The 20,075-nt window shown below is 43.2% G+C and overlaps 1 protein-coding gene across 1 annotated transcript in view; it reads left to right on the top strand.

Moving 5' to 3' along the window:
* The window catches only part of stra6 (signaling receptor and transporter of retinol STRA6), a 163,848-nt gene that overhangs the window by 74,530 nt on the left and 69,243 nt on the right, over positions 1-20,075 (top strand). The window contains 3 exon segments of the mRNA XM_046352065.1: positions 3,910-4,027; positions 8,125-8,226; positions 13,338-13,501. Of these exon segments, the coding sequence (XP_046208021.1) occupies positions 3,910-4,027; positions 8,125-8,226; positions 13,338-13,501 (384 nt within the window).

The following is a 20,075-nucleotide window of genomic DNA, read 5'->3' as shown; positions in this document are numbered from 1 at the left end:
CCTGCTCAGGTAAAACACCTGCTGACACATTATGTACCTGACCTCACACCTGCTCAGGTAAAACACCTGCTCAGGTAAAACACCTGTTGACACATTATTTACCTGACATCACACCTGCTCAGGTAAAACACCTGCTCAGGTACAACTCCTGCTCAGGTAAAACACCTGCTGAGGTAAAACACCTGCTGACACATTATGTACCTGACCTCACACCTTCTCAGGTAAAACACCTGCTCAGGTACAACTCCTGCTCAGGTAAAACACCTGCTGAGGTAAAACACCTGCTGACACATTATGACCTGACCTCACACCTGCTCAGGTAAAACACCTGCTCAGGTAAAACACCTGCTGACACATTATGTACCTGACCTCACACCTGCTCAGGTAAAACACCTGCTGACACATTATGTACCTGACCTCACACCTGCTCAGGTAAAACACCTGCTGACACATTATGTACCTGACCTCACACCTGCTCAGGTAAAATACCTGCTCAGGTAAAACACCTGCTGACACATTATGTACCTGACCTCACACCTGCTCAGGTAAAACACCTACTCAGGTAAAACACCTGCTGACACATTATGTACCTGACCTCACACCTGCTCAGGTAAAACACCTGCTGACACATTATGTACCTGACCTCACACCTGCTCAGGTAAAACACCTGCTGACACATTATGTACCTGACCTCACACCTGCTCAGGTAAAACACCTGCTGACACATTATGTACCTGACCTCACACCTGCTCAGGTAAAACACCTGCTCAGGTAAAACACCTGCTGAGGTAAAACACCTGCTGACACATTATGTACCTGACCTCACACCTGCTCAGGTAAAACACCTGCTGACACATTATGTACCTGACCTCACACCTGCTCAGGTAAAACACCTGCTGACACATTATGTACCTGACCTCACACCTACTCAGGTAAAACACCTGAGTTTACAACCAACTCAAAACAGTTGTACTCAATAAACACATAAGGAGGGGGAGAAAAGAATCAGTGGCAGCTAGTAGGCCGGCGACGACGACCGCCGAGCTCCACCTGAACGGGAAGGGGAGCCACCTTCAGTGGCAGCTAGTAGGCCGGCGACGACGACCACCGAGCTCCACCCGAACGGGAAGGGGAGCCACCATCAGTGGCAGCTAGTAGGCCGGCGACAACGACCGCCGAGCTCCACCCGAACGGGAAGGGGAGCCACCTTCGGTCGGAGTCGTGACAATATCAAGAAGCTGATTAAACAGCATAATCATTCCACAGGTGCACCTTGTGCTGGGGACAATAAAAGGCCACTCTAAATTGTGCAGTTTTGTCACACAACACAATGCCACAGATACATGAAGTTTTGAGGGAGCGTGCAAATGGCGTGCTGACTGCAGGAATGTCCACCACAGCTGTTGCCAGAGAATTGAATGTTCATTTATCTACCATAAGCTGCCTCCAATGTTGTTTTAGGAAATGTATCAGGACGTTCAACCGGCTTCACAGCCGTAGACCACTTGTAACCACGCCAGCCCAGGACCTCCACATCCGACATCTTCACCTGTGGGATCATCTGAGACCAGATACCTGGACAGCTGAATAACCGCAGACCGTCTGCACAAACTGATAGAAACTATTTCAGTGAAGCTCATCTGTGTGCTTGTCGTCCTCACCAGTCAATCACATTATTGTTACCGTGGTGACGGGGGGAGGGAAACAAGAGACATAAACCAATAGCAGTGCAGAGAGACAAGGAGGTAACCATTTCACATTGCTCTTGACCTGACTGTAGTTCAGCGTCATGACCAAGTTCAGTGGGGAAATGCTCACCTTCGATGGCCACTGGCACGCTGGAGAAGTGTGCTCTTCATGGATGAAACCCGGTTTCCACTGTACCGGGCAGACAGTGTGTTTTGCGCCATGTGGGCGAGATGTTTGTTGATGTCAACGTTGTGAACAGAGTGCCCCATGGTGGTGGGGTTATGGTATGGGGCAGGCAGAAGCTACGGACAACGAACACAATTGCATTTTATCGATGGCAATTTGAATGCTCAGAGATAGCGTGACGAGATCCTTTTGGCCCATTGTCGGGCCACTCATCTGCCTGTTGTAACCATCTGCCTGTTGTAACCATCTGCCTGTTGTAACCATCTGCCTGTTTTAACCATCTGCCTGTTGTAACCATCTGCCTGTTTTAACCATCTGCCTGTTGTAACCATCTGCCTGTTGTAACCATCTGCCTGTTGTAACCATCTGCCTGTTTTAACCATCTGCCTGTTGTAACCATCTGCCTGTTTTAACCATCTGCCTGTTGTAACCATCTGCCTGTTTTAACCATCTGCCTGTTGTAACCATCTGCCTGTTTTAACCATCTGCCTGTTGTAACCATCTGCCTGTTTTAACCATCTGCCTGTTGTAACCATCTGCCTGTTTTAACCATCTGCCTGTTGTAACCATCTGCCTGTTTTAACCATCTGCCTGTTGTAACCATCTGCCTGTTGTAACCATCTGCCTGTTTTAACCATCTGCCTGTTGTAACCATCTGCCTGTTGTAACCATCTGCCTGTTGTAACCATCTGCCTGTTGTAACCATCTGCCTGTTGTAACCATACCAAACACGTATACTACACAGAACAAAAGTAAACGCAACATGTGAAGTGTTGTTCCTGCTGTTCATGTTTCAGCTTGATAAAGCACGGCCCCATGTCCCAAGGATCTGTACACTATTCCTGGAAGCTGAAAATGTCCCAGTTCTTCCATGGCCTGCATACTCACCAGACATGCCACCCATTGAGCATGTTTGGGATGCTCTGGATTGACGTGTACAACAACGTGTTCCAGTTCCCACGGGTACCCAGCAACTTCACACAGACATTGAAGAGGAGTGGGACAACATCCCGCAGGCCACAATCAGCATCCTGATCAACTCTATGCGAAGGAGATTTGTTGTGCTGCATGAGGCAATTGGTGGTCACACCAGATACTGACTGGTTTTCTGATCCCCACCAGATACTGACTGGTTCTCTGATCCCCACCAGATACTGACTGGTTTTCTGATGCCCACCAGATACCGACTGGTTCTTTGATCCCCACCAGATACTGACTGGTTTTCTGATCCACGCCCCTACCTTATTTTAAAGGTATCTGTGACCAACAGATGCATATCGGTATTCCCAGTCATGTGAAATCCATAGATTAGGGCTTAATGAATTGATTTCAAAATGAGTGATATCCTTATTTGAACTGTGACTCAATCAAATCTGAAATTGTAGCATGTTGCGTTCAAATTCTGTCTCCCCTGAGATCCTTCATTTTGGGGTCACATTCTGTCTCCCCTGAGATCCTTCATTTTGGGGTCACATTCTGTCTCCCCCGAGATCCTTCATTTTGGGGTCACATTCTGTCTCCCCCGAGATTCTTCATTTTGGGGTCACATTCTGTCTCCCCCGAGATCCTTCATTTTGGGGTCACATTCTGTCTTCACTGAGATCCTTCATTTTGGGGTCACATTCTGTCTTCACTGAGATCCTTCATTTTGGGGTCACATTCTGTCTCCCCCGAGATCCTTCATTTTGGGGTCACATTCTGTCTTCACTGAGATCCCAACAGCTCCCGAGTAGCGCAGCGGTCTAAGGCACTGCATCTAAGTTCTAGAGCTGTCATTACAGACAACCTGGTTCGATTCCAGGCTGTATCACAACCAGCCGTGATTTGGAGTTAGATAGGGCGGCACACAATTTAACACACCCAGTGTCGTCCGGGTTTGGCCGGTGTAGGCCGCTATTTTAAATAAGAATTTGTTCTTCACTGACTTGCCAAGTTAAATCAAATTTAAAAATCCTTCATTTCAGGGTCACATTCTGTCTTCACCTGTGGGGTTGTACTGCGTATTGGGTATAAAATGCTTAATCATCTCTCCAGGTATGCTGATCCAGACCATAGTGTTCTTCCTGTGTCTGCTGATCGCTGTGTTCCTCATCATCATCCCCATCTTCCACGGACAGAACCTCATGCTCTTCAAGGTCCTGGGGAACATGTGGTAAGTCCACAGACACTATAGACAGAACCTCATGCTCTTCAAGGTCCTGGGGAACATGTGGTAAGTCCACAGACACTGTAGACAGAACCTCATGCTCTTCACGGTCCTGGGGAACACGTGGTAAGTCCACAGACACTATAGACAGAACCTCATGCTCTTCAAGGTCCTGGGGAACATGTGGTAAGTCCACAGACACTGTAGACAGAACCTCATGCTCTTCACGGTCCTGGGGAACACGTGGTAAGTCCACAGACACTGTAGACAGAACCTCATGCTCTTCAAGGTCCTGGGGAACATGTGGTAAGTCCACAGACACTATAGACAGAACCTCATGCTCTTCAAGGTCCTGGGGAACATGTGGTAAGTCCACAGACACTGTAGACAGAACCTCATGCTCTTCACGGTCCTGTGGAACACGTGGTAAATCCACTGACACTGTAGACAGAACCTCATGCTCTTCACGGTCCTGTGGAACACGTGGTAAATCCACAGACACTATAGACAGAACCTCATGCTCTTCAAGGCCCTGGGGGACATGTGGTGAGTGGCGCTTCTCAGAGACTATACCCTACACTTCCCAATGGCACTACATGATGAAACGCTTAAATACTGCTTGCGAATGGTTTCTGTATGGATTATGTATGGTTTATGTAATGTATGGATTATGTTTGGATAATGTATGGGTTATGTTTGGATTATGTTTGGGTTGTGTATGGGTTATGTTTGGGTTATGTTTGGGTTATGTTTGGGTTATGTTTGGATTATGTTTGGGTTGTGTTTGGGTTATGTTTGGTTAATGTATGGGTTATGTTTGGATTATGTTTGGGTTGTGTATGGGTTATGTTTGGATTATGTTTGGGTTATGTTTGGGTTATGTTTGGGTTATGTTTGGGTTATGTTTGGATTATGTATGGATAATATAAGGATTATGTATGGGTTATGTATGGTTTATGTAATGTATGGATTATGTTTGGATAATGTATGGGTTATGTTTGGATTATGTTTGGGTTGTGTTTGGGTTATGTTTGGGTTATGTTTGGGTTATGTTTGGGTTATGTGTGGGTTATGTTTAGATTATGTTTGGATAATGTATGGATAATGTATGAATAATGTAAGGGTTATCTATGGATTATGTATGGGTTATGTTTGGATTATGTATGGATAATATAAGGATTATGTATGGGTTATGTATGGGTTATGTATGGATTATGTATGGGTTATGTGTGGATTATGTATGGATAATATATAGGATTATGTATAGGTTATGTATGAGTTATGTATGGGTTATGTATGGGTTATATATGGGTTATGTTTGGATAATGTATGGATGATATAAGGATTATGTATGGGTTATGTGTGGGTTATGTATGGATTATGTATGGGTTATGTGTGGATTATGTATGGATAATATAAGGATTATGTATGGGTTATGTATGGGTTATGTATGGGTTATGTATGGGTTATGTATGGGTTATGTATGGGTTATATATGGGTTATGTTTGGATAATGTATGGATAATATAAGGATTATGTATGGGTTATGTTTGGATTATGTTTGGATTATACATGGATAATGTATGGGTAATCTATGGATTATGTATGGTTTATGTTTGGATAATGTATGGATAATGTATGGGTTATCTATGGATAATGTATGGATAACGTATGGGTTATCTATGGGTTATGTATGGGTTATGGTTGGATTATGTATGGGTTATGTATGGGTTATGTTTGGATTATGTATGGGTTATGTATGGGTTATGTATGGATTATGTATGGGTTATGTTTGGATTATGAATGGATAATGTATGGATTATGTATGAATAATGTATGGATAATGTGTGTATTATATATGGATAATGTATTTGTAATGTATGGGTTATGTATGGGTTATGTGTGGATTATGTATGGATAATGCAGGATTATGTATGGATAATGTACAGAGTGTGCATGGGTTATGTATGGGTTATGCATGGGTTATGTGTGGGTTATGTATGGATTATGTATGGATTATGTAGGATTATGTTTGGATTATGTATAGATTATGCATGGGTTATGTGTGGGTTATGTGTGGGTTATGTATGGATTATGTATGGATAATGTATAGGTTATGTGTGGGTTATGCATTGGTTATGTATTGCTAATGTTTGGGTTATGTGTGGGTTATATGTGGGTAATGTATGGGCTATGTATGAATAATGTATGGATTCTGTAGGATAATGTATAGGTTATGCATGGGTTACGCATAGGTTATGTGTGGATATTGTATGGGTAATGTATGGGGTATGTATGGGTTATGTATGGATAATGTATAGAATATGTATGGATTATATATGGATAATGTATGATTATGTATGGATCATGTATTATTTATGCACGGGTTATGTATGGATAATGTATGGGTAATCTATGGATTATGTATGGTTTATGTTCGGATTATGTATGGGTTATGTGTGGGTTATGTGTGGGTTATGTGTGGGTTATGTGTGGGTTATGTATGGGTTATGTATAGGTTATGTATGGGTTATGTATGGATAATGTATAGATTATGCATGGGTTATGTGTGGGTTATGCATGGATAATATATAGATTATGTATGGGTTATGTATGGGTTATGTATGGATTATGTATGGATTATGTAGTTTTATGTATGGATAATGTATAGATTATGCATGTGTTATGCATGGGTTATGTATGGATTATGTATGAATTATGTAGGATTATGTATGGATACTGTATAGATTATGTATGGGTTAAGCAGGGGTTATGTATGGATTATGTATGGATTATGTAGGATTATGTATGGATAATGTATAGATTATGCATGGGTTATGCATGGGTTATGTATGGATTATGTAGGATTACGTATGGATAATGTATGGATAATGTATGGGTTATGTATGGGTTATGTGTGGGTTATGTATGGATTATGTATGGGTTATGTATGGGTTATGTATAGATTATGTATGGATTATGTATGGGTTATGTGTGGGTTATGTGTGGATTATGTATAGGTTATGTATGGGCTATGTATGGATATGTATGGATTATGTTTGGATTATGAATGGATAATGTATTGATTATGTATTGATAATGTGTGTATTATGTGTGGATAATGTATGGATAATGTGATGATTATGCATGGATAATGTATTTCAAATCAAATCAAATTTATTTATATAGCCCTTCGTACATCAGCTGATATCTCAAAGTGCTGTACAGAAACCCAGCCTAAAACCCCAAACAGCAAACAATGCAGGTGTAAAAGCACGGTGGCTAGGAAAAACTCCCTAGAAAGGCCAAAACCTAGGAAGAAACCTAGAGAGGAACCGGGCTATGTGGGGTGGCCAGTCCTCTTCTGGCTGTGCTGGGTAGAGATTATAACAGAACGTGGCCAAGATGTTCAAATGTTCATAAATGACCAGCATGGTTGAATAATAGTAAGGCAGAACAGTTGAAACTGGAGCAGGAGCATGGCCAGGTGGACTGGGGACAGCAAGGAGTCCTCATGTCAGGCAGTCCTGGGACATGGTCCTAGGGCCCAGGCCAGTTGAAACTGGAGCAGCAGCATGGCCAGGTGGACTGGGGACAGCAAGGAGTCATCATGTCAGGTAGTCCTGGGGCATGGTCCTAGGGCTCAGGTCCTCCGAGAGAGAGAAAGAAAGAGAGGAGATAATTAGAGAACGCACACTTAGATTTACACAGGACACCGAATAGGACAGGAGAAGTACTCCAGATAAACAAACTGACCCTAGCCCCCCGACACATAAACTACTGCAGCATAAATACTGGAGGCTGAGACAGGAGGGGTATTTGTAATGTATGGGCAATGTATAGGTTATGTATGGGTTATGCATGGAAAATGTATAGATGTATGGATTATATATGGATAATGTAGGATTATGTATGGATTATGTATAGATTATGCATGGGTTATGAGTGGATTATGTATGGATTATGTATGAATAATGTATAGATTATGTATGGATAATGTATAGATTATGCATGGGTTATGTGTGTGTTATGTATGGGTTATGTGTGGGTTATAATGTGGTTACCTTTCAAATATAATGTATCCCATTCATTTCCTCTCTTCAGGCCGTTCTGGTTGATGCTGTTCTCAGTTGTAGTGGTCCAACATGTCACCACCAGGTTCTGCTTCATTAAGAAGTCTGCAGGGACACGGGACCTCCACAACAGGTATGTACACTCGTGTGTTCTATAGATTGACTGTGTTGTTAGGTATGACTCTGGTCTCTCATTCTAGTTCTAGGATGTATCGTAGGTAGATAAATTGTACGTTCTCTCAAATAACTGACAGTTACCCTGATCTCCTGAACTTACATGAATGTTTCGTTGCTTGCGAGGCCTATCAGTTAAATGTGATCATCATGTTCAGATGGACATTAGTTTGTTATTGGTGCCAGGTGTAGACATTAGTTTGTTATTGGTGCCAGGTGTAGACATTAGTTTCTTATTGGTGCCAGGTGTAGACATTAGTTTGTTATTGGTTCCAGGTGTAAACATTAGTTTCTTATTGGTGCCAGGTGTAGACATTAGTTTGTTATTGGTTCCAGGTGTAAACATTAGTTTCTTATTGGTGCCAGGTGTAGACATTAGTTTGTTATTGGTTCCAGGTGTAGACATTAGTTTGTTATTGGTGCCAGGTGTAGACATTAGTTTCTTATTGGTTCCAGGTGTAGACATTAGTTTGTTATTGGTTCCAGGTGTAGACATTAGTTTCTTATTGGTTCCAGGTGTAGTAGACATTAGTTTCTTATTGGTTCCAGGTGTAGACATTAGTTTCTTATTGGTTCCAGGTGTAGACATTAGTTTGTTATTGGTTCCAGGTGTAGACAGGGTAGACATTAGTTTCTTATTGGTGCCAGGTGTAGACAGGGTAGACATTAGTTTCTTATTGGTGCCAGGTGTAGACATTAGTTTGTTATTGGTTCCAGGTGTAGACATTAGTTTCTTATTGGTGCCAGGTGTAGACAGGGTAGACATTAGTTTCTTATTGGTTCCAGGTGTAGACATTAGTTTGTTATTGGTTCCAGGTGTAGACATTAGTTTGTTATTGGTTCCAGGTGTAGACAGGGTAGACATTAGTTTCTTAGACATTAGTTTTGGTGCCAGGTGTAGACAGGGTAGACATTAGTTTGTTATGCCAGTTTCTTATTGGTGCCAGGTGTAGACAGGCAAGACATTAGTTTGTTATTGGTGCCAGGTGTAGACATTAGTTTGTTTTTCTTATTGGTGTCAGGTGTAGACATTAGTTTCTTATTGGTGCCAGGTGTAGACAGGGTAGACATCAGTTTCTTATTGGTGCCAGGTGTAGACAGGGTAGACATTAGTTTCTTATTGGTGCCAGGTGTAGACAGGCAAGACATTAGTTTGTTATTGGTGCCAGGTGTAGACATTAATTTCTTATTGGTGCCAGGCAAGACATTATTTTCTTATTGGTGCCAGGTGTAGACAGGGTAGACATTAGTTTGTTATTGGTGCCAGGTGTAGACATTAGTTTGTTATTGGTTCCAGGTGTAGACAGGGTAGACATTAGTTTGTTATTGGTGCCAGGTGTAGACATTAGTTTCTTATTGGTGCCAGGCAAGACATTAGTTTCTTATTGGTGCCAGGTGTAGACATTAGTTTGTTATTGGTTCCAGGTGTAGACAGGGTAGACATTAGTTTGTTATTGGTGCCAGGTGTAGACATTAGTTTCTTATTGGTGCCAGGTGTAGACATTAGTTTCTTATTGGTGCCAGGTGTAGACATTAGTTTGTTATTGGTTCCAGGTGTAGACAGGGTAGACATTAGTTTGTTATTGGTGCCAGGTGTAGACATTAGTTTCTTATTGGTGCCAGGTTAGACATTAGTTTCTTATTGGTGCCAGGTGTAGACATTAGTTTGTTATTGGTGCCAGGTGTAGACATTAGTTTCTTATTGGTGCCAGGTGTAGACATTAGTTTCTTATTGGTGCCAGGCTAGACATTAGTTTCTTATTGGTGCCAGGTGTAGACATTAGTTTCTTATTGGTGCCAGGTGTAGACATTAGTTTCTTATTGGTGCCAGGTGTAGACATTAGTTTGTTATTGGTGCCAGGTGTAGACAGGGTAGACATTAGTTTGTTATTGGTGCCAGGTGTAGACAGGGTAGACATTAGTTTGTTATTGGTGCCAGGTGTAGACATTAGTTTGTTATTGGTGCCAGGTGTAGACAGGGTAGACATTAGTTTGTTATTGGTGCCAGGTGTAGACATTAGTTTGTTATTGGTGACAGGGTAGACATTAGTTTGTTATTGGTGCCAGGTGTAGACAGGGTAGACATTAGTTTGTTATTGGTTCCAGGTGTAGACAGGGTAGACATTAGTTTGTTATTGGTGCCAGGTGTAGACAGGGTAGACATTAGTTTGTTATTGGTGCCAGGTGTAGACAGGGTAGACATTAGTTTGTTATTGGTGCCAGGTGTAGACAGGGTAGACATTAGTTTGTTATTGGTGCCAGGTGTAGACAGGGTAGACATTAGTTTGTTTTGTTATTAGTTTGTTATTGGCCAGGTGTAGACAGGGTAGACATTAGTTTGTTAGGTAGACAGGGTAGACATTAGTTTGTTATGCCATTGGTGCCAGGTGTAGACAGGGTAGACATTAGTTTGTTATTGGTGCAGGGTAGACAGTTTGTTAGCCAGGGTAGACATTAGTTTGTTATTGGTGCCAGGTGTAGACAGGGTAGACATTAGTTTGTTATTGGTGCCAGGTGTAGACATTAGTTTGTTATTGGTGCCATTAGACATTAGTTTGTTATTGGTGCCAGGTGTAGACAGGGTAGACATTAGTTTGACAGGGTAGACATTAGTTTGTTATTGGTGCCAGGTGTAGACAGGGTAGACATTAGTTTGTTATTGGTGCCAGGTGTAGACATTAGTTTGTTATTGGTGCCAGGTGTAGACAGGGTAGACATTAGTTTGTTATTGGTGCCAGGTGTAGACAGGGTAGACATTAGTTTGTTATTGGTGCCAGGTGTAGACAGGGTAGACATTAGTTTGTTATTGGTGCCAGGTGTAGACAGGGTAGACATTAGTTTGTTATTGGTGCCAGGTGTAGACAGGGTAGACATTAGTTTGTTATTGGTGCCAGGTAGACATTAGTTTGTTAGCCAGGTGTAGACATTAGTTTGTTATTGGTGCCAGGTGTAGACAGGGGGTAGACATTAGTTTGTTATTGGTGCCAGGTGTAGACAGGGTAGACATTAGTTTGTTATTGGTGCCAGGTGTAGACAGGGTAGACATTAGTTTGTTATTGGTGCCAGGTGTAGACAGGGTAGACATTAGTTTGTTATTGGTGCCAGGTGTAGACAGGGTAGACATTAGTTTGTTATTGGTGCCAGGTGTAGACAGGGTAGACATTAGTTTGTTATTGGTGCCAGGTGTAGACAGGGTAGACATTAGTTTGTTATTGGTGCCAGGTGGTAGACCAGGTGCCAGGTGTAGACAGGTAGACAGGGTAGACATTAGTTTGTTATTGGTGCCAGGTGTAGACAGGGTAGACATTAGTTTGTTATTGGTGCCAGGTGTAGACAGGGTAGACATTAGTTTGTTATTGGTGCCAGGTGTAGACAGGGTAGACATTAGTTTGTTATTGGTGCCAGGTGTAGACAGGGTAGACATTAGTTTGTTACAGGGTAGACATTAGTTTGTTATTGGTGCCAGGTGTAGACAGGGTAGACATTAGTTTGTTATTGGTGCCAGGTGTAGACAGGGTAGACATTAGTAGACATTGTTATTGGTGCCAGGTGTAGACAGGGTAGACATTAGTTTGTTATTGGTGCCAGGTGTAGACAGGGTAGACATTAGTTTGTTATTGGTGCCAGGTGTAGACAGGGTAGACATTAGTTTGTTATTGGTGCCAGGTGTTAGACAGGGTAGACATTAGTTTGTTATTGTGCCAGGTGTAGACAGGGTAGACATTAGTTTGTTATTGGTGCCAGGTGTAGACAGGGTAGACATTAGTTTGTTATTGGTGGTGCCAGGTGTAGACAGGGTAGACATTAGTTTGTTATTAGTTTGTTATTGCCAGGTGTAGACAGGGTAGACATTAGTTTGTTATTGGTGCCAGGTGTAGACAGGGTAGACATTAGTTTGTTATTGGTGCCAGGTGTAGACAGGGTAGACATTAGTTTGTTATTGGTGCCAGGGTAGACATTAGTTTGTTATTGGTGCCAGGTGTAGACAGGGACATTAGTTTGTTATTGGTGCCAGGTGTAGACAGGGTAGACATTAGACATTAGTTTGTTATTGGTGCCAGGTGTAGAGGTAGACATTAGTTTGGGTAGACATTAGTTTGTTATTGGTGCCAGGTAGACAGGGTAGACATTAGTTTGTTATTGGTGCCAGGTGTAGACAGGGTAGACATTAGTTTGTTATTGGTGCCAGGTGTAGACATTAGTTTGTTATTGGTAGACATAGACATTAGTTTGTTATTGGTGCCAGGACATTAGTTTGTTATTAGACAGGGTAGACATTAGTTTGTTAGTTTTGGTGCCAGAAGGGTAGACAGTTTGTTATTGGGGTAGACATTAGTTTGTTATTGGTGCCAGGTGTAGACAGGGTAGACATTAGTTTGTTATTGGTGCCAGGTGTAGACAGGGTAGACATTAGTTTGTTATTGGTGCCAGGTGTAGACATTAGTTTGTTATTGGTGCCAGGTGTAGACATTAGTTTGTTATTGGTGCCAGGTGTAGACAGGGTAGACATTAGTTTGTTATTGGTGCCAGGTGTAGACATTAGTTTGTTATTGGTGCCAGGTGTAGACAGGGTAGACATTAGTTTGTTATTGGTGCCAGGTGTAGACAGGGTAGACATTAGTTTGTTATTGGTGCCAGGTGTAGACAGGGTAGACATTAGTTTGTTATTGGTTCCAGGTGTAGACAGGGTAGACATTAGTTTGTTATTGGTGCCAGGTGTAGACAGGGTAGACATTAGTTTGTTATTGGTGCCAGGTGTAGACAGGGTAGACATTAGTTTGTTATTGGTGCCAGGTGTAGACAGGGTAGACATTAGTTTGTTATTGGTGCCAGGTGTAGACAGGGTAGACATTAGTTTGTTATTGGTGCCAGGTGTAGACAGGGTAGACATTAGTTTGTTATTGGTGCCAGGTGTAGACAGGGTAGACATTAGTTTGTTATTGGTGCCAGGTGTAGACAGGGTAGACATTAGTTTGTTATTGGTTCCAGGTGTAGACAGGGTAGACATTAGTTTGTTATTGGTGCCAGGTGTAGATAGGTTAGATTGTTGACTCTGTGTTTCTCTCCTAGGGGTAGTCTCTTCCTGCTGACCTACCTGTTGTTCCCGGTCAATGTTCTGATTGGTGTGGTCCTGGGGGTGTGGCGGCTGGTCATCACGGCCCTGTTCAATATCGTCCACCTGGGACGCATGGACATCAGCCTCCTCAACCGCAATGTAGAGGCCTTTGACCCCGGTGAGTCACTGGGACCCTTTGTGTTTATCTGGAGTTCACACAGGTGATCTAACCCTGTGGTCCCTGTCCAATCCTCTCAGATCTCCTACCCTCTAGTCTGGATGTGTCCCTGTCCAATCCTCTCAGATCTCCTACCCTCTAGTCTGGACGTGTCCCTGTCCAATCCTCTCAGATCTCCTACCCCCTGGTCTGGACGTGTCCCTGTCCAGTCCTCTCAGATATCCTACCCACTGGTCTGGACGTGTCCCTGTCCAATCCTCTCAGATATCCTACCCACTGGTCTGGACGTGTCCCTGTCCAATCCTCTCAGATCTCCTACCCTCTAGTCTGGACGTATCCCTGTCCAATCCTCTCAGAGCTCTACACGGGGAAAGGGGCTAGGGGTTGTTTCTGGACAGAGCCTATTTAACTACTACATCTACATTCCTACTACTACATTCCATTTCATTTCAGAAAGCCATTCTCACATCTTGTTAGGATGTTTGGTACTACATTTATGGAATACTGTATGAATCCTATAAATTGACATGGCCAATTTGAATCCAATCAATTAGCTTACCTTCTCAGTGATCAAATTATATTTCAACAAAATGTTTCAGGAATTCGTATCTGTTTCTCATTGCAGAAACGATTTCAGAACATTCTGAGCTGGTGGGTTTCGAAATCCACTTTGTTGTGCTGTCTGAGGTGGAATGACTCCATCCTCTTACAATTTCTCTGTAATTGAGCCTAACCCTGTAAGGTTAGTGTTTTAATGTGTGCAACCACTAAGAACCACAGGAGGTTGGTGGCAGATTCACTGGAAGAGGACTGGTTCGTGGTAATGTCTGGAGCGGAATAGGTGGAACGGTATCAAGTACATCAAACACATGGTTTCCATGGTTTCCAGGTGTTTGATGTCGTTCCATTGGCTCAGTTCTGGCCGTTATTTTGAGCCGTCCTCCCCTCAGCAGCTTCCTGTGTTCACAGCAGTCCACTAAAGGCATGGATAGATTTCACCACTTAGTGTTACAATTCTCTAAAGAGAAGACATTGGATCTAGTTTCAGACACACAATTATATTATTTGAAACCATATGTAGACTAATGGCAAGAAGTCATTTTCTCCCAGTTATTTTCACCTTTTGGAATGGTATGTATTTTCTCCCCCCCCCCCCGATGATACTCTCACCATAGTGTTAAGTAAAATGGACCAATTTACTCTGAATAAATGAATAAATGCATTGATAGAGTTCCCACTTTGAGGACAGAAATAGGGCTGTGTCCCAAATGGCACCCTATTCCCGTAATAGTCACTATCTGTGACCAGGGTCCATCCCATGGTTTTCTCCTCTACTTCACCATGCTGCAAGCAGAAACCTTATATCCGGATTCTCTAGTCTGTGACACCGTTATCCCTATGCTTTGCCACAGCATTGTGATTGCAGTCCAATCTCAGAAATTGCTGCAGTTATGAGACGTCCCAAATAGCACACTATTTCTGATAGGGCTCTGGTCCGAAGTAGTGCACCACATAGGGAATAGGGTTCCATAGGGCTCTGGTCCAAAGTAGTGCACTATATAGGGAATAGGGTTCCATAGGGCTCTGGTCCAAAGTAGTGCACTATATAGGGAATAGGGTTCCATAGGGCTCTGGTCCAAAGTAGTGCACTATATAGGGAATAGGGTGCCATTAGGGACTCAGACCTAGTATTCAGCCCCTTGACTTCTTCCACATGTTGCTACATTAAAGCCTTATTCTAAAATGGATTAAATAAAACAAATTTGTCATCAATCTACAAATAATACCTCATGATGACATCACAATACCCCATAATGACATCACAATACCCCATGATGACATCACAATACCCCATGATGACATCACAATACCCCATGATGACATCACAATACCCCATAATGACATCACAATACCCCATGATGACATCACAATACCCCATGATGACATCACAATACCCCATGATGACATCACAATACCCCATGATGACATCACAATACCCCATAATGACATCACAATACCCCATGATGACAAGGTGAAAACAGGTTTTTAGATAATTTAGTTAATGTATTAAAAGTCAAAAACAGAAATGCCTTATATTCAGACCCTTTGCTATGGGACTCGAAACTGAGCTCAGGTGCATACGGTTTCCATTGATCATCCTTGAGATGTTTCTACAACTAGATTGGAGTCTACCTGTGATAAATTCAATTGATTGGACATGATTTGGAAAGGCACACATCTGTCTATGTAAGGTACCACAGTTGACAGTGCATGTCAGAGCAAAAACCAAGCCATGAGGTGGAAGGAATTGTCTGAAGAGCTCTGAGACAGGATTGTGTCGAGGCACAGATCTGGGGAAAGGAGGCATAAAATGTCTGCATCATTGAAGGTCCCCAAAAAAACAGTGGCCTCCATCGTTCTTCAATGGAATTAGTTTGGAACCGCGAAGACTCTTCCTAGAGCTGGCCGCCCTGCAAAACTGAGCAATCGGAGGAGATGGGCCTTGGTCAGGGAGGTGACCAAGAACCCGATGGTCACTCTGACAGCGCTTCAGAGTTTCTCTTTGGAGATGGGAGAACCTTGCAGAAGGACAACAATCTCTGCAGCACTCCACCAATTAGGCATTTATGATAGAAGGCACATGACAGCCCACTTTGAGTTTGCCAAAAGGCAACTAAAGACCTCTCAGACCATGAGAAACAAGATTCTCTGGTCTGGTGAAACCAAGATTGAACTCTTTGGCCTGAAGGCCAAGTGTCACGTCTGGAGGCAACCTGGCACCATCCCTACGGTGAAGCATAGTGGTGGCAGCATCATACTGTGGGGATGTTTTTCAGCGGCAGGGACTGGGAGACTAGTCAGGATCAACCGAAAGATCAAAGTAGAGAGAGACAGAGAGATCCTTAATGAAAACCTTCTCCAGAGCACTCAGGACCTTGGGGCGACAGTTCACCTTCCAACAGGACATTGACCCTAAGCACACAGCCAAGACAGCGATGCTCCCCATCCAACCTGACAGAGCTTAAGAGGATTTGTAGAGAAGAATGGGAGAAACTCCCCAACTACAGGTGTGCCAAGCTTATAGCGTCATCGCTGCCAAGGGTGCTTCAACAAAGTACTGAGGTTCTGAATACGTAAATGTGATATTTGCAAACATTTCTAAAAACCTGTGTTTTCTTTGTCATTATGGGGTATTGTGATGTCATTATGGGGTATTGTGATGTCATTATGGGGTATTGTGTGTAGATTGATGAGGAAAAAAACAATTTGATTGATTTTAGAATGCATGACATTACTTGTGCATGACAAAAGTAATTTTTCCAACAATTGTTTCCAGACAGATTATTTCACTTAAAAATCACTGAATCACAATTCCAGTGGGTCAGAAGTTTACATACACTAAGTTGACTGCCTTTAAACAGCTTTAAACAACAAAATTATGTCATGGCTTTAGAAGCTTCTGTTAGGCTAATTGACATCATTTGAGTCAATTGGAGGTGTACCTGTGGATGTATTTCAAGGCCTACCTTCAAACTCAGTGCCTCTTTGCCTGACATTATGGGAAAATCAAAAGAAATCAGCCAAGACCACAGAAAAAAAATTGTAGACCTCCACAAGTCTGGTTCATCCTTGGGAGCAATTTCCAAATGCCTGAAGGTACCACGTTCATCTGTCCAAACAATAGTACGCAAGTATAAACACCATGGGAACACGCAGCCGTCATGCCGCTCAGGAAGGAGACACGTTCTGTCTCCTAGAGATGAACGTACTTTAGTGAGAAAAGTGCAAATCAATCCCAGAACAACAGCAAAGGACACTGTGAAGATGCTGGAGATAACAGGTACAACAGTATCTATATCCACAGTTTTTAAAAAGTCCTATATCGACATAACCTAAAAGGCCGCTCAGCAAGAAAGAAGCCACTGGTCTAACACCTCCATGAAAAAGCAGGACTAGTCCCACCTCCATAAAATGTACTGACTATGACTGGTCAACCTAGCTATCTGAAGATGAGTGTACTGACTATGACTGGTCAACCTAGCTATCTGAAGATGAGTGTACTGACTATGACTGGTCCACCTAGCTATCTGGAGATGAATGTACTATGACTGTGATATGTGGTTGTCCTACCTAGCTATCTGGAGATGAATGTACTGACTATGACTGGTCCACCTAGTTATCTGAAGATGAATGTACTGACTATGACTGGTCCACCTAGCTATCTGAAGATGAATGTACTGACTATGACTGGCCCACCTAGCTATCTGAAGATGAACGTACTGACTATGACTGGTCCACCTAGCTATCTGGAGATGAATGTACTATGACTGTGATATGTGGTTGTCCCACCTAGCTATCTGGAGATGAATGTACTGACTATGACTGGTCCACCTAGCTATCTGAAGATGAATGTACTGACTATGACTGGTCCACCTAGCTATCTGGAGATGAATGTACTGACTATGACTGGTCCACCTAGCTATCTGGAGATGAATGTACTGACTATGACTGGTCCACCTAGCTATCTGGAGATGAATGTACTGACTATGACTGGTCCACCTAGCTATCTGAAGATGAATGTACTGACTATGACTGGTCCAGCTATCTAGCTATCTGAAGATGAATGTACTGACTATGACTGGCCCACCTAGCTATCTGGAGATGAATGTACTGACTATGACTGGTCCACCTAGCTATCTGGAGATGAATGTACTGACTATGACTGGTCCACCTAGCTATCTGAAGATGAATGAACTAAAAGTAAGTTGTTCTTCATAAGAGCGTCTAATAAATAATTAAAATGGTGTTGGTGTTGTGGACGTTGTGTAGGCATAGCTTTGAGAAAAAACACAATTATTGTACAATATATTGGGTAACACTACGTAGCCTACATTATGCATTTATAAGTTGTTCTTCGACATAAGGCGTTATGATATAACATCTGTCTTAGGCTTGGGAGGCAATCCTTGCAATAAGCAAATGTGCAAATTGTTGCATATGCATTCATAAAGCCTTTATAACAACTACATAAGACATTATAACATCCGGCACAGGCTTCGGATTGGAGGAATCTTGATTCAACTCCAGTGTCTATTGCTTTAGCCCAGTGATTCTCCCTAACTCCAGTGTCTATTGCTTTAGCCCAGTGATTCTCCCTAACTCCAGTGTCTATTGCTTTAGCCCAGTGATTCTCCCTAACTCCAGTGTCTAAATCAAATCAAATCAAATCAAATTTATTTATATAGCCCTTCGTACATCAGCTGATATCTCAAAGTGCTGTACAGAAACCCAGCCTAAAACCCCAAACAGCAAACAATGCAGGTGTAAAAGCACGGTGGCTAGGAAAAACTCCCTAGAAAGGCCAAAACCTAGGAAGAAACCTAGAGAGGAACCGGGCTATGTGGGGTGGCCAGTCCTCTTCTGGCTGTGCCGGGTAGAGATTATAACAGAACATGACCAAGATGTTCAAATGTTCATAAATGACCAGCATGGTCAAATAATAATAAGGCAGAACAGTTGAAACTGGAGCAGCAGCACAGTCAGGTGGACTTGGGACAGCAAGGAGCCATCATGTCAGGTAGTCCTGGGGCACGGTCCTAGGGCTCAGGTCCTCCGAGAGAGAGAAAGAAAGAAAGAGAGAATTAGAGAGAGCATATGTGGGGTGGCCAGTCCTCTTCTGGCTGTGCCGGGTGGAGATTATAACAGAACGTGGCCAAGATGTTCAAATGTTCATAAATGACCAGCATGGTTGAATAATAGTAAGGCAGAACAGTTGAAACTGGAGCAGGAGCATGGCCAGGTGGACTGGGGACAGCAAGGAGTCCTCATGTCAGGTAGTCCTGAGACATGGTCCTAGGGCCCAGGCCAGTTGAAACTGGAGCAGCAGCATGGCCAGGTGGACTGGGGACAGCAAGGAGTCATCATGTCAGGTAGTCCTGGGGCATGGTCCTAGGGCTCAGGTCCTCCGAGAGAGAGAAAGAAAGAGAGAAGGAGAGAATTAGAGAACGCACACTTAGATTCACACAGGACACCTGAATAGGACAGGAGAAGTACTCCAGATAAACAAACTGACCCCAGCCCCCGACACATAAACTACTGCAGCATAAATACTGGAGGCTGAGACAGGAGGGGTCAGGAGACACTGTGGCCCCATCCGAGGACACCCCCGGACAGGGCCAAACAGGAAGGATATAACCCCACCCACTTTGCCAAAGCACAGCCCCCACACCACTAGAGGGAAATCTTCAACCACCAACTTACCATCCTGAGACAAGGCCGAGTATAGCCCACAAAGATCTCCGACACGGTACAACCCAAAGGGGGGACCCGGACAGGCCGACCACAACAGTGAATCAACCCACCCAGGTGAAGCACCCCCCCAGGGACGGCACGAGAGAGCCCCAGCAAGCCAGTGACTCAGCCCCGTAACAGGGTTAGAGGCAAAGAATCCCAGTGAAAAGAGGGGAACCGGCCAGGCAGAGACAGCAAGGGCGGTTCGTTGCTCCAGAGCCTTTCCGTTCACCTTCCCACTCCTGGGCCAGACTACACTCAATCATATGATCCACTGAAGAGA

Source organism: Oncorhynchus gorbuscha, linkage group LG06 (assembly GCF_021184085.1).
Source record: "Oncorhynchus gorbuscha isolate QuinsamMale2020 ecotype Even-year linkage group LG06, OgorEven_v1.0, whole genome shotgun sequence".
NCBI lineage: Eukaryota > Metazoa > Chordata > Actinopteri > Salmoniformes > Salmonidae > Oncorhynchus > Oncorhynchus gorbuscha.
Note: the sequence above shows the minus strand (reverse complement) of the source record. Positions and strands in the feature narration are given on the sequence as shown.